Source organism: Cornus florida, unplaced genomic scaffold (genome assembly GCF_030987335.1).
Source record: "Cornus florida cultivar Cherokee Brave unplaced genomic scaffold, ASM3098733v1 CherokeeBrave_3.0.0_Hap2_Chr08, whole genome shotgun sequence".
NCBI lineage: Eukaryota > Viridiplantae > Streptophyta > Magnoliopsida > Cornales > Cornaceae > Cornus > Cornus florida.
Genome location: NW_026775578.1, coordinates 54,282,695 through 54,294,239, shown reverse-complemented (window position 1 = coordinate 54,294,239; position 11,545 = coordinate 54,282,695). Strand labels below are relative to the sequence as shown.

General features: G+C 31.7%; 2 protein-coding genes across 2 annotated transcripts; both read right to left on the bottom strand.

Annotated features, from left to right (window-relative positions):
* Positions 1-5,326: 5,326 nt before the first annotated feature.
* LOC132270283 (probable F-box protein At1g44080) lies at positions 5,327-6,511 on the bottom strand. The gene is made up of 3 exons (XM_059771470.1): positions 6,348-6,511; positions 5,784-6,249; positions 5,327-5,659 (listed from the first exon to the last, which is right to left on the bottom strand). Exons 1-3 carry the CDS (start codon positions 6,509-6,511, stop codon positions 5,327-5,329), a joined length of 963 nt encoding a protein of 320 aa, XP_059627453.1.
* A 2,126-nt stretch (positions 6,512-8,637) lies between these two features.
* Positions 8,638-9,813, bottom strand: LOC132270282 (F-box protein At2g17036-like). The gene has a single exon (XM_059771469.1). The coding sequence runs from the start codon at positions 9,811-9,813 to the stop codon at positions 8,638-8,640; it is 1,176 nt and encodes a 391-aa protein (XP_059627452.1).
* Between the last annotated feature and the right edge of the window lie 1,732 nt (positions 9,814-11,545).

Genomic DNA, 11,545 nt, shown 5'->3' with positions numbered 1-11,545 from the left:
AAAGGAACTATATATATATATATATATATATATATATATATATTTATCTGATTCTCTATCTACACACTCATTAAAATATATGGGCGTGAATAAAATTATAGTCTAAAAGAACTTAGTATATATCAGTGAAAAGAATTGCAAGGATAACAGGTTCAATATAAAAAGGCCTGAATTTTCTTCTCTTTCTTAAGAAACTCCTTTAAACTCTCATTTTGACACTTAAACCACCTAATCTATTTCCATTTGTCGCAAAAAAATCCCACTCTATTAATCATCCATTGAATTACTAATTTGTGTTGTAGTTCGTGGTTTGTATTGTTGAATGACATGTGATGAAATGGAGTATTTTTACTTCAGTATGTTTTGGACCTGATTTGTGTTGGTTTTAAATTGTTTGATTTGTTAATTTCTGGACCTGATTTGTGTTGGTTTTAAATTGTTTGATTTGTTAATTTCTGGATTCTAATAGTTAAGAGTCATTTTTTATTGGATTATTATTCTTCCCAATCATTTTGTCATATATACATATATATATATTAACCCATGTATCTTTTTATGTTCAAGACTTGCTATTTTAAAAAATTAACAAGAAGATCCTCTCTTAAGATGTATATTTTACAACTGCTGAAGCCTGCTGCAAGCTGTCTGGTCCAGTCCATTTAGGTCGGTCCCTGGGCCGCCAAAGCCTACTTAAACAAGTCTGGCCTAGCCCTTTAAGGCCAGCCACTGGGCCACCACTACAAAGCTTATTGGGCCACCGAAGCCTTCTAAAACAGTCCGGCCCACAATACGGAATAGGCCAGGGCCCAAATTACCCTATAATGGGCTCCTGATTGGTCAATTTGATTAGATACCAACATGGTGTGTTGTGTGATACTGGTATTTGATAGCATTTATGAAGTTCACTTCTTATTATGCAATTGAGTGATTAACTTTCCATTGCTTTGTTTGGTCACCAAGAAAATAGCACTAGTACATAAAGTTAAACTTGCAAGGGTCTGAGAAGCAATTGGGTTGGGATATGGTAATGAAATTATATTTTAGTGTCTCTTATTTTTTTATTATTAATTTTTTTTTTCCATTCAATTTTCGGTCTTCCTGCACAATTATTGGAGCAAAATGACATTTGAACAGAAAATTCGGGCTTAAAAGGCTCCAAGATTTAAATTCGAACAATACACAAGTGAATAGCATTCTAGCATGGAAAAACATATGTTTTTTTGTTTCTATAATCACATCTTTCTTTTTTAATTTCTATATATCAATTGATTTTTTTCTTCCTTTGTTTTCCATAGATATTGTAGGTCAAAAACATGCCCAACAAAGCTACTAAACGTCTTAACTCTAAACTACTAAAGAGTCACAAGATCAATAGTGTTATATAGCAGAAAGGTCTTTCATTTGCCAAACGATAAAGAGACCCAGTAATGCATGCCACTCAATAAAAAATTAAAATTATAAATAAAAAAAAATAAAAAAAAAAATCAAGAGATGATTTGTCTCCTTCAAGTAGCCTTCTTATTCTCAACCCTAAAAAAACACTAGTTGGGGCTTAAAAATGCCAACTATAAGAATTTTGAGATACTAAGTTAAGCACAAAGATTGGAGCTTAAAATAGGGGATAAGATCAAATCTTCTTTTCTATTTTCAGCTCAAAAGACTAGAACACCTTCTGAAGAGTGAGGAAAGGACTCGGTTGTTTTTGAAGCATTAAACAAATCCATGAACTCACTAAAATTCAAAGAAATGTTATAACAAATGACCATTTCACTATTTGAGCTTATAAGTTTTTTGCATTTCGAAATTTTAGTTTAGGCCTCATCAGCTAAATTACAGGGAGGAAGAACCTATATACTTAAATTTGAATGGTCACGAGTACTCAACTTTTTTCCTTCTTTTATCTAATTTACCAATAAAGGAAAAGTTCTGAAATTACCATGACCACATAAAGCTCAAATTAGTGGAGTCCGTAATAGTGTTAAGCATACTCATAATGATTTTTTCCATTGGTAGTAAAAGGCTAAAACTCATGCCAACATGCAATTGCAAAATCCAATAAATGGAGAGTTGCTTATAGTCCAAGAGAGAACAAAATTTATTCACCGAAATAAACATAATTGTTGCATTTTCTGAGTGTCTGCATCAAGTTTACACCAAAATAAGAATCACTTAACCAATTTCTAGAAGATAAGAAAAGTATAAATAAAAAAAGCAGAATATCAGTTATTAAGATTTATCACTAACAATCGAATCGGTGCTTTCAAAAATCAACATCAGGTAAGAACACTTACTTTGTGAAACACAACTGATCAGATTACATTGTTATAAGCTGAGTTCACATCAGGGTGTTTATAAGCTGCAATAAGAATCATATGGAGAGGCATTTCCCTGGTAGCTGAAACAGATAAAAAGGTGGTCATTACTAAACTAAATCCGAAAATAGTCTGCGTTAGTCCACATGACACCTTTTAAGGCAACTTAACAAGTTCTAATTATTCTTTTATTAGATGCAAAACTGGAAAATTCTGCCAAATATGTGCAACAAAACAGGATTTAGAAACCATGCCAAACCAATGGTTATGATCTGCAGGCCACTAACCTTCCTTGGTGTATGCTTCGAACTATTATTAAATTATATCCTAACAAAATGTCTATTATCTTCACCCTTGAAATAACTTCTGAAAGTCCTTGGCATTATTCCAAAGCATCAAAACACGTGTCGTAAAGTCATGTATGTTGAAATAAATGTTGCATTTGTTTATACTACATACATTAAATGAAATATGTCTGCATGATAGTGTAAATTACAATACACATAAAGGAAATCCAGATCAATAATTGTTTCCCCCTCATCTCTCTCTTTCAACTCTTAAAGTCGTATATGATGATATAAATTACTGAGATTGGTAACTACTAATATAACCATATTCACACTAAAACTATAAAAATTGAATGATAAATGTTGCACTTGTTTGAAGAACTTTGCCATCCAACCTATACTACATACATTAAATGAAATATGTGTTGTCTGTATGACACTGTAAAGTACGATAAACATAAAGGAAAACCAGATCAATCATTTTTTTCCTCAATCTTTCTCTTCCAACTTCTCAAATGTAAAGAATTTATACAAAAACCATGCTCAATCTCTGTCTTTCAACTCTTCAAATGAAGTGTTCAAAAACCATAAACATGATCTAGCACAATTTCCATTTCATTTCAAAACAACCAAACAGAGAAATAGAAAATCATGTGCAGGAAAGCAAAATTTCTAACCTTATTGCCCGCAGGAAATCATTTGGCCCAAATCAAACACATGCATTGATTGATTACTTCAATAGCTGAGCCCCAATCGAACATAATTCAGCTTCAATAGATGCTTTAGATTCCCATTTGAGCTCCAATAGCTGCTTATGCTTCATAATCAACTACATGCATTGATTAATTTTAACCCTAACAGCACAGGTATGGCAAATATATTTTTAAGAGAAAAACAGAGTTCAGTACATGCTGATAAATCATTCAGCTCTAATACACACATATATTTATATATGTATAATATGCTTCTATGTAGAGAGAGAGAGAGAGAGAGTTGACACTGATTTTCTAGTTACAGGACTATGTATTTCAATGAAAACTCTGTATAAATATGAAGTGAGAGAAGAGAGAGCTAGAGAGTATGATTGCAAGAGAGAAATAAAAGTAATCTATGAGAGAAGATAGAGTCAAAGACACATTCTAAGAGATAGATGATTGTTCTTTTTGGGTTTGAATAGCTTTGTGCATAGTGAGAGGGGTGTAGTACAAGAATAGTACTTTGGGTAATTGGGGGAAAATTGATAAAATAGTTTAAGTGGCAGTCACATTATCTCTTAAAATGTCTCTCTAACTCTGTTTGTTCATAGTTTAGGGAAAAAGGCTGGCATAAAGGGGCTTCTGCAGCTGTTTATTTAGACTGTTGCTATACATCCGCCATCATTTTCTCATTAACTTGCAGTGAGGATATATGATGAATTCAGTGCAAAGATTCTTGCCTGCAAAGAGAACAACAAATGAAAGCAAAACATCGAATTCATTGAACAAGTCAGGCTCATAGTACCGACAAAAGAAAAAAACATAATTGCAGCTATGTAAATTTCTTCTGTTACAGCAATTATCCACATCACCGGATGAAAATTCTCACTGCAAGAATCACTCAATCTAGAAACCACACATGCACAAGACCATCATTCATGCACGAAAAAGTTATTGGAAAAGAGTTACTAGCAGATCCAGGACATACAAGGGATGAGGGACTAATTCAAAGAAAGAGTAAACATGTGTAAGAAATAAAAATAATATTTGATGACTGGAGCTACAGCCTCAAAAACCATTAAACATATGTTTGGAAGGTGATTACTCAAGTTGTTCAGTTTTGGCCTCTGCAATGAAATTAGATCCAATCATCAAAACCAGCAACCAGCAACCCGAAGCAATGGAAACAGAGATATTATATATAAATTTGGCAAAGCATTTTAATAAAGAATATCTAAGCAACATGCTTTAAAAACCTATCCAGGGGAATCAATCAAATTATCTACTACCGATCAGTTTTGGCATCACAAGTGAACACGACAACTCATTAATCTAGCACTCAATAATAAGTTAAACATTGATCAACAATAGATTTACTTTCAACCAAACTCAGATCCATTAATATGATCAAGCCCTCAAGAGTAAATTCAAGACATGCCAGGGAATTTTAAAAATAAAAAATATAAAACTCAAAGAACTACATAGGCTTCCTTTATGAATGTCATCCAATTCTTTAGTACATGAAAGGGAATCCACATTTAACCAAACTTAATTATAAACAGGCAGCCTCAGGAAATTGCTATACCATGTACCTAACAATCAAGCAAAACTACTTGGCGCAACCTAGCAAATCAAATATAAAAAATGTGGTCTTAATTCTTGGCTGAAGGACTACAAACAACACTTTGGATTGCATTACAAGGACTCTTTAATCATCAAGAATTATGATACAATGTTATTTCCAACCCTCATTTTAAGGAATATGATTCATGATGCTAACAGAAAAAAAAGACAGTAACTTTCTTCTAAAGAAAAAGACAATTCTTATAAGGGAAAAGATAATAACTTTATTATAAGAAAAAATGAATTGTAATACCATAAAAATTGATAGAAACCCACAATAATATTCAATTATATGTTTTAAAAACTTGAGAGTGGCATAAAAATAGAGTTTTTCACCACATAAAAATGATAAACAAAAAAAAAACTAAATAAATTAGATTGACCAAAAGACACCCGAAACAAATTAAGTCTATACTGAATTTCCCAACACAGTTGGGACAATCCAAATTGAGGGCGGCATATGGTTATGTGAAGGATCAAGGATGTAATGCGGTCCAAATCTTCCGTTCTCTATGTTGAAGATACCCATGTCGCAGCGCCCTGAGGGATGGAAATGAAAGTCAATAAAATCATCTGTATAATTTATGGAATTCGGTTGGCATCCGGGCCATTTGGAAGCTGAAACACAAATGGAATGGCTATCTCCCAAAAACAGGGTGTCTCCGACCAAATTCTTCACTTCAACCAGCATATGTGAACCCTGCTCAAATTGCTCGAAGAGCAACTTGAAAACCTTAAAACCCTGAAGTTGCATGATGTGAATCGTCTCCAAGCTTTAAAAACGTTTGTACAAGAAGTAAAACCCCACTTGATGATTTGACAAGATACAAATGTTCAGAATACAAAATATTCTGCAGTACTATTACCTCCACTTGTGGAGCCTTACTCTCCCCAGCCCTTCTATTAACATCAATCATTAGGACTCTACCAATAACAACTACAAAAATCCGACCTTTATAATATATGACATCAAAGATGGGCTTAAATCTCTTTTTATCTATGTAAGTCCAAGCTTCGTTGCTTGCCCAAATAAATGCCAAGTTATTGCAACCACCGTAGGTGGCAGCAACAATATAGTCATTAGGAGACAAAGCAGGGTCAGCTGACAATATAGCCTTTGTAACTTCAAACTCAACCTCAGTAGGAGTTGATTTAGTTTCGTATAAGAGACCATTATCATTGACGTTTTGACGAGGACGTTCTAATTCAGTGCAGTCCATAATTGGAGGAAGCTCAATGGTAGTGCTAGAGAACGGATTCATTAGAAGGATTCTTGCATAGTAAATAGCTAACCATGTGAGGAACCAGAAAACATCTTTTTGTAAGGTACCCCTAACTGAAAATCATATAGCTTATTATGAGTGATGCTGTATAGACTACGTCTTTTGTCACTATTATCTTTCGAAGGCACCATCAAGAATGAAACTTGCCTGGAAAACTTATTTTGAATGAATTTAAATTTTTTCTCCATTGCCACAGACTGCCATGGTTTGCAAACAGCACCAAATCGAACAAATTCAAAAAGCGAAACCAACTTGTCCAGAATGATATCCAATAACTTCTTTGAAAGCCATGCCCAATTTGACTCCTCCATTGAACACATTAATTTTCCTAATACAACTGCAATGTCAACAAATCAAAGAATCTAAATAATCACAATAACTTACATTATATCTACAATACTCAAATAATTGGCAAAAAATCAAACGGGATTTATAATTTTAATAACTTACATTATATCTACAATACTCAAATAATCACAATAAGTTACATTTTATCTACAATACTCAAATAATTGGCAAAAATTTAAACAGATTTATAATTTTAAACTAAATAATTCACAAGAACAAAAACAAAAAAACAAACAAAAACTTAACAAACTTAGGATATAGTATGAATAAGTTAGTGGTGTAATGCCTCTTTCATCATAACAAACTCGTTACTAACAAATCTGAAAAAACTAGTCTTTCAATATTAAAATCTGATTGAGCCACAATCAAATTCAAGTCACATCCCGTCCCAACCCATAAAAACAATATCAATAATTCAGAGAGTGTCTTTCTAATCTTTCCTTAAATAGAAAGACACTCTCTGAAGTCTGAACAACGTACGATGGCTTAGATTTACGGATTAAGGATGATATATAATCTCCAAACACTTCAATACCCAAACAAAAACAAAAACAAAAAAAGCATTTTCAAATTTAGGCTTAATTTAACCAAAATAAATAAATATAAAAAATATAAGGAAAATAGTGTTTCTTGATTGATCCAAACACGGAAGTTCTATTTAGTGAAGTCATTAAATATAAACAAAATTCATATAAAATTCGAGATTTGAAACGAAGATTGGACCTGAGTGAAGGCTTTGGGGTCGTGAGGGAACTCGTTGACTACTTCGATGGAGTAAAGATTGTTGGAATGGGCATTGATTCCAACTATGCTCCACATGTTCGACGATTTGCTCAACATAACGACAATATTTATAATCAAAACGATCGAAATGAACAGAGTCTTTTTGTAACTAAAACGAGAAGAAGACGACGAAGAGGCCATGGAAGGAAGGGGCTTAGGGTTCAATTGTTTGTTTAGTCTCTTCTAACCGATCGGCCCGCCATGGACGACTGTGTGTGTTTGAGGAGAGAGATGAAGGGAAGGGTGGGGGTGCGTATTTAACCCCTCATTGCTGTGAATTATGATGCTACTTTTGCTGGGATTGCTTTTGATACTGTTTGTTTACGGGTTGAAATATCCACACCAGCATGAATAGTTTGATCCAAGCATGGGACAAACGGTTGACTAATAGGAGTAAAATAGTTAAGATAAAATAATAATAATTTGAAAGAAAAAAATGATATAATTAAATATTGAAATGCTATACATCGTAAACCACTGTGTAAGTAATATTTTTAATTAATTTTTTACATCAATTTCATATAAAATGATAAATAATATATATAACATATTATATATAATAATTTTTTTTTAATTACTGAATTATATTTCATAATCTTTAATTTCGTAAGTGAACATGTATCGCACCATCTCTAACCATCTAATTTGATAATTAAAAATGAGAAAGATGATACGGAAGTCATGATGGGGAGGTTGGTTGTTAGGATCTCATTTTTGTGTGGGGATTCCATTGGTGAATGGTGTAGCAATCTAGCAAGTACTGTTTGATATAGTGAAGGAACAACATATATGTGTCATGTGTGGGATGTGCCACTTTAATTACCTTTCTTGGCAACTCTTATCACTTGCTATGGATCAAATTGGCGGAGAACAATACTTGAGTAGCATATAATACAAGTAACTTCATACCAGTCATCAACCTCTAACTCATACTTCATTATATAAGACATTGTTTCAAGTGTTTCTATCCCCTAATTTTAAGGAATATTATTGATGATGCTGACAGACAAAAAAAAAAAAAAAAAAGACAAAGTACTTCTGTGTTAACAATATAAATAAATAATTACTTTCCGAAAAAAAAATATAAATAAATAATTCGATGATAAATAGATTATGAGAGCCAACTACGAATGATATTTTTATTTAGAAGTCTCAGAACCACGATCTTACATTTTGATATAAATTTAGAATAGACTTGTGTACAAAATAGATTTGTTTCAGCACAAAACAATGAAAAACAAAAAAATTAAAAACAAAAGAAACTATAGATCGGACCAAAAGGATACTCAAGAAATTACTTTCGTAGTCACTTTCCTAACATAGTTGGCACAATCCAAATTGAAGGTGGCATATGGTTATGTGAATGATCAAGGTTGTAATGCGTCCCAAAGCTTCCATTCTCTATGTTGAAGATACCAATGTCGCGGCGCCCCAATGGGGGATAGAATAGAATGTCAATATTATCATCGGTGTAGTATATGGAATTCGGTTGGCATCCAGACCATTTGGGAGCTGAAACACAAATTGAATGGTTATCTCCCAAAAATAGAGTGTCTCCGCCCAAGTTCTTCAAGTTTTTTCCTTTAAGCTGCATAGGCGAACCCTGCTCAAATTGCTCTAAGTGCAACTTGAAAACCTCAAACCCTGATGTTGCATGTTGTGAATCGTCTCCAACTTCGTAAGACCTTTGTACAAAAAGTAAATCCCCACTAGATGATTCGACAAGATATGTCGGATCACCATACACATTAGTTCGGAGTTCAATTACCTCCACTTGTGGAGCCTTACTCTCCCCCGCCCTTTTATTAACGTCAATTATTATGACTCTATAACTATTATCAACTGTAAAAATCTGGCCTTTATAATATATGACATCATAGAGAGGCTTAAATCTCTTTTTATCTATGTAAGTCCAAGCTTTATCTCCTGCCCGAATAAATGCGAGGTTACAACAATCACCATAGATGGCGGCAACAATATAGTCATTAGGCGACGAAGCAGGGTCGGCTGACAATATAGCCTTTGTAACTTCAAACTCAACCTCAAGAGGCCTAACATTAATGTGATTAGGATGAGGTTCCAATTCTGAGAGGTTCATAATTGGAGGAAGCTCAATGATAGCGCCAGAGAACGGATTCATTAGAGTTACGCCTAAGGATTCTTCCACAGTAAACAACCAACCATACGAGGAACCAGAAAGCCTCTTTTTGTAAGGTACTCGTAACTGAAAATCATATAGCTTATTATCAGTGATGCTATATAGACTACGTCTTTCGTCACTATTATCTTCCGTAGGCACCATCAAAAATGGAACTTGTCTAGACAACTTATTTTGAACGAATTTAAGTTTGTTCTCCATTGCCACAGACTGCCATGGTTTGCAAACCGCACCAAATTGAACAAATTCAGAAAGCGAAACCAAATTGTCCAGAATCATATCCAATAACTGCTTGGGAAGCCATGCCCAATCTGACTCCTCCATTGAATTCGTTAATTTCCTGCAATGTCAACAAATCAAAGAATATTAAATAATCACATAAACTTATATTATATCTACAATACTCAAATAATTGGCAAAAATTCAAATGGGATTTATAATTTTAATAACTTACATTATATCTACAATACTCAAATAATCACAATAACTTACATTATATCTACGATACTTAAATAATTGGCAAAAATTCAAACGGGGTTTATAATTTTAAACTAAATAATTCACAAAAAAAAAAAAAAACACTTAGACAAACTTATTGGTGGTTAACTATAGTATGAATAAGTTAGTGGTGTAATTCATCATATCAAACTCGTTACTAACAAATCTGAAAAAACTAATCTTTCAATATTAAAATCTGATTGAGCCACAACCAAATTCAGGTCACAATCCGTCCCAACCCATAAAAACAATATCAATATATATATATATATATATTGAATATAAACCATCAAAACAACTTACCTTAAATAATCTTAAACTTCACACTTGGGGGATGCAAACCATATGAGTAGATGTATAAAAGTGGAGAGTTTATTTTGTTACCTTTATATATAAAGATATAATCTTTCCTTAAATAGAAAAACGAGAGTCTATTTAAGGAAATTGCACACAGTATCGTTGTCGGTAATTGTGTTTCATTGTAAGTCTTAATATTAACATGGAGTGATAAATTAAACTCACTAAAATAAAAAGAATTTTTATTTATGTAACATGATACAATTGGTCAATAATATACTAAGTTTATATATGAATTTATTTAAGCATATAAATACATGATTGAATAATGGCAAAATAAGTAAAAACACAATAAAAAATAATATTATAATCTTAAATGGAATAAGTAAATAAAACAAATAAAAAAAGAAGAAAATAAATAATATGAATAGTTTAAAGAACTTACAAAAGTTTGCAATAATAACTTCCACGATGAAGAATACAGTGAGATTTATAAAGCTGCGTAGATGTATATATATATTTATGAGATTAGTCAGGGTTTTATTTTCAAAAAAAATGTATTATAGGGATAGATATATTATAATAAAAATAAATAAATTGGAGAAAATCATATATATATATATATATATATATATATATATGAAATAATAATAATTACATCTTCAACTAACATTTTAACAAAATCATTATTGATAACTTCCTCAACTAACATTTTTACAGAATCATATTATTAGAAAAAAGCAGGTGCTCGAAACTCAAAATTTAATTTATAATTTTAATTAGTTTTTCATATGCAAAATTATATATATATATATATATATATATATATATAAATAAAACCTTTTTACAAATAATTAGTTAGCAATTGTTTTGAGTAATTAAATAATTAATTAGTAACTTGTTCTGACTAATTTAAATTTTAGATATTTATGAAATCAAATGCGTTGTCCTTTTCACATTCATTAGCAACAAACAAATTTCTAAGAGTAAATAATAAATTTTAAGGAGTTGTAATTTCTTATTTAAGTTATTTTTAATCATAAGATATAAATACTAATTATAAATAAATATTAAAATTCATATTTTAAGTAATTAGACATAATTATAAATCATAATAGGTCAAAAAAATAACACACAACACGGATAATATGTTTTAAAATAATATATATCAATAAATTATCTTCAACCACTAATAGCAATTTATCAAGCAATTGGAGTTTGAAGAGGATAAAGTATAAATTCAATTACCACTATAAGAATC

Bases quoted from the DNA above. Each gene is read 5' to 3' on its own strand.
- LOC132270283 (XM_059771470.1), bottom strand. From the start codon at position 6,511: ATGGAGGAGTCAAATTGGGCATGGCTTTCAAAGAAGTTATTGGATATC. The intron at 6,250-6,347 runs GCAAGTTTCATT...ATTTTCAGTTAG, and splicing joins ATTCAAAATAAGTTTTCCAG to GGGTACCTTACAAAAAGATG. The intron at 5,660-5,783 runs GTAATAGTACTG...ATGCAACTTCAG, and splicing joins GTAAGGCTCCACAAGTGGAG to GGTTTTAAGGTTTTCAAGTT.
- LOC132270282 (XM_059771469.1), bottom strand. From the start codon at position 9,813: ATGGAGGAGTCAGATTGGGCATGGCTTCCCAAGCAGTTATTGGATATG.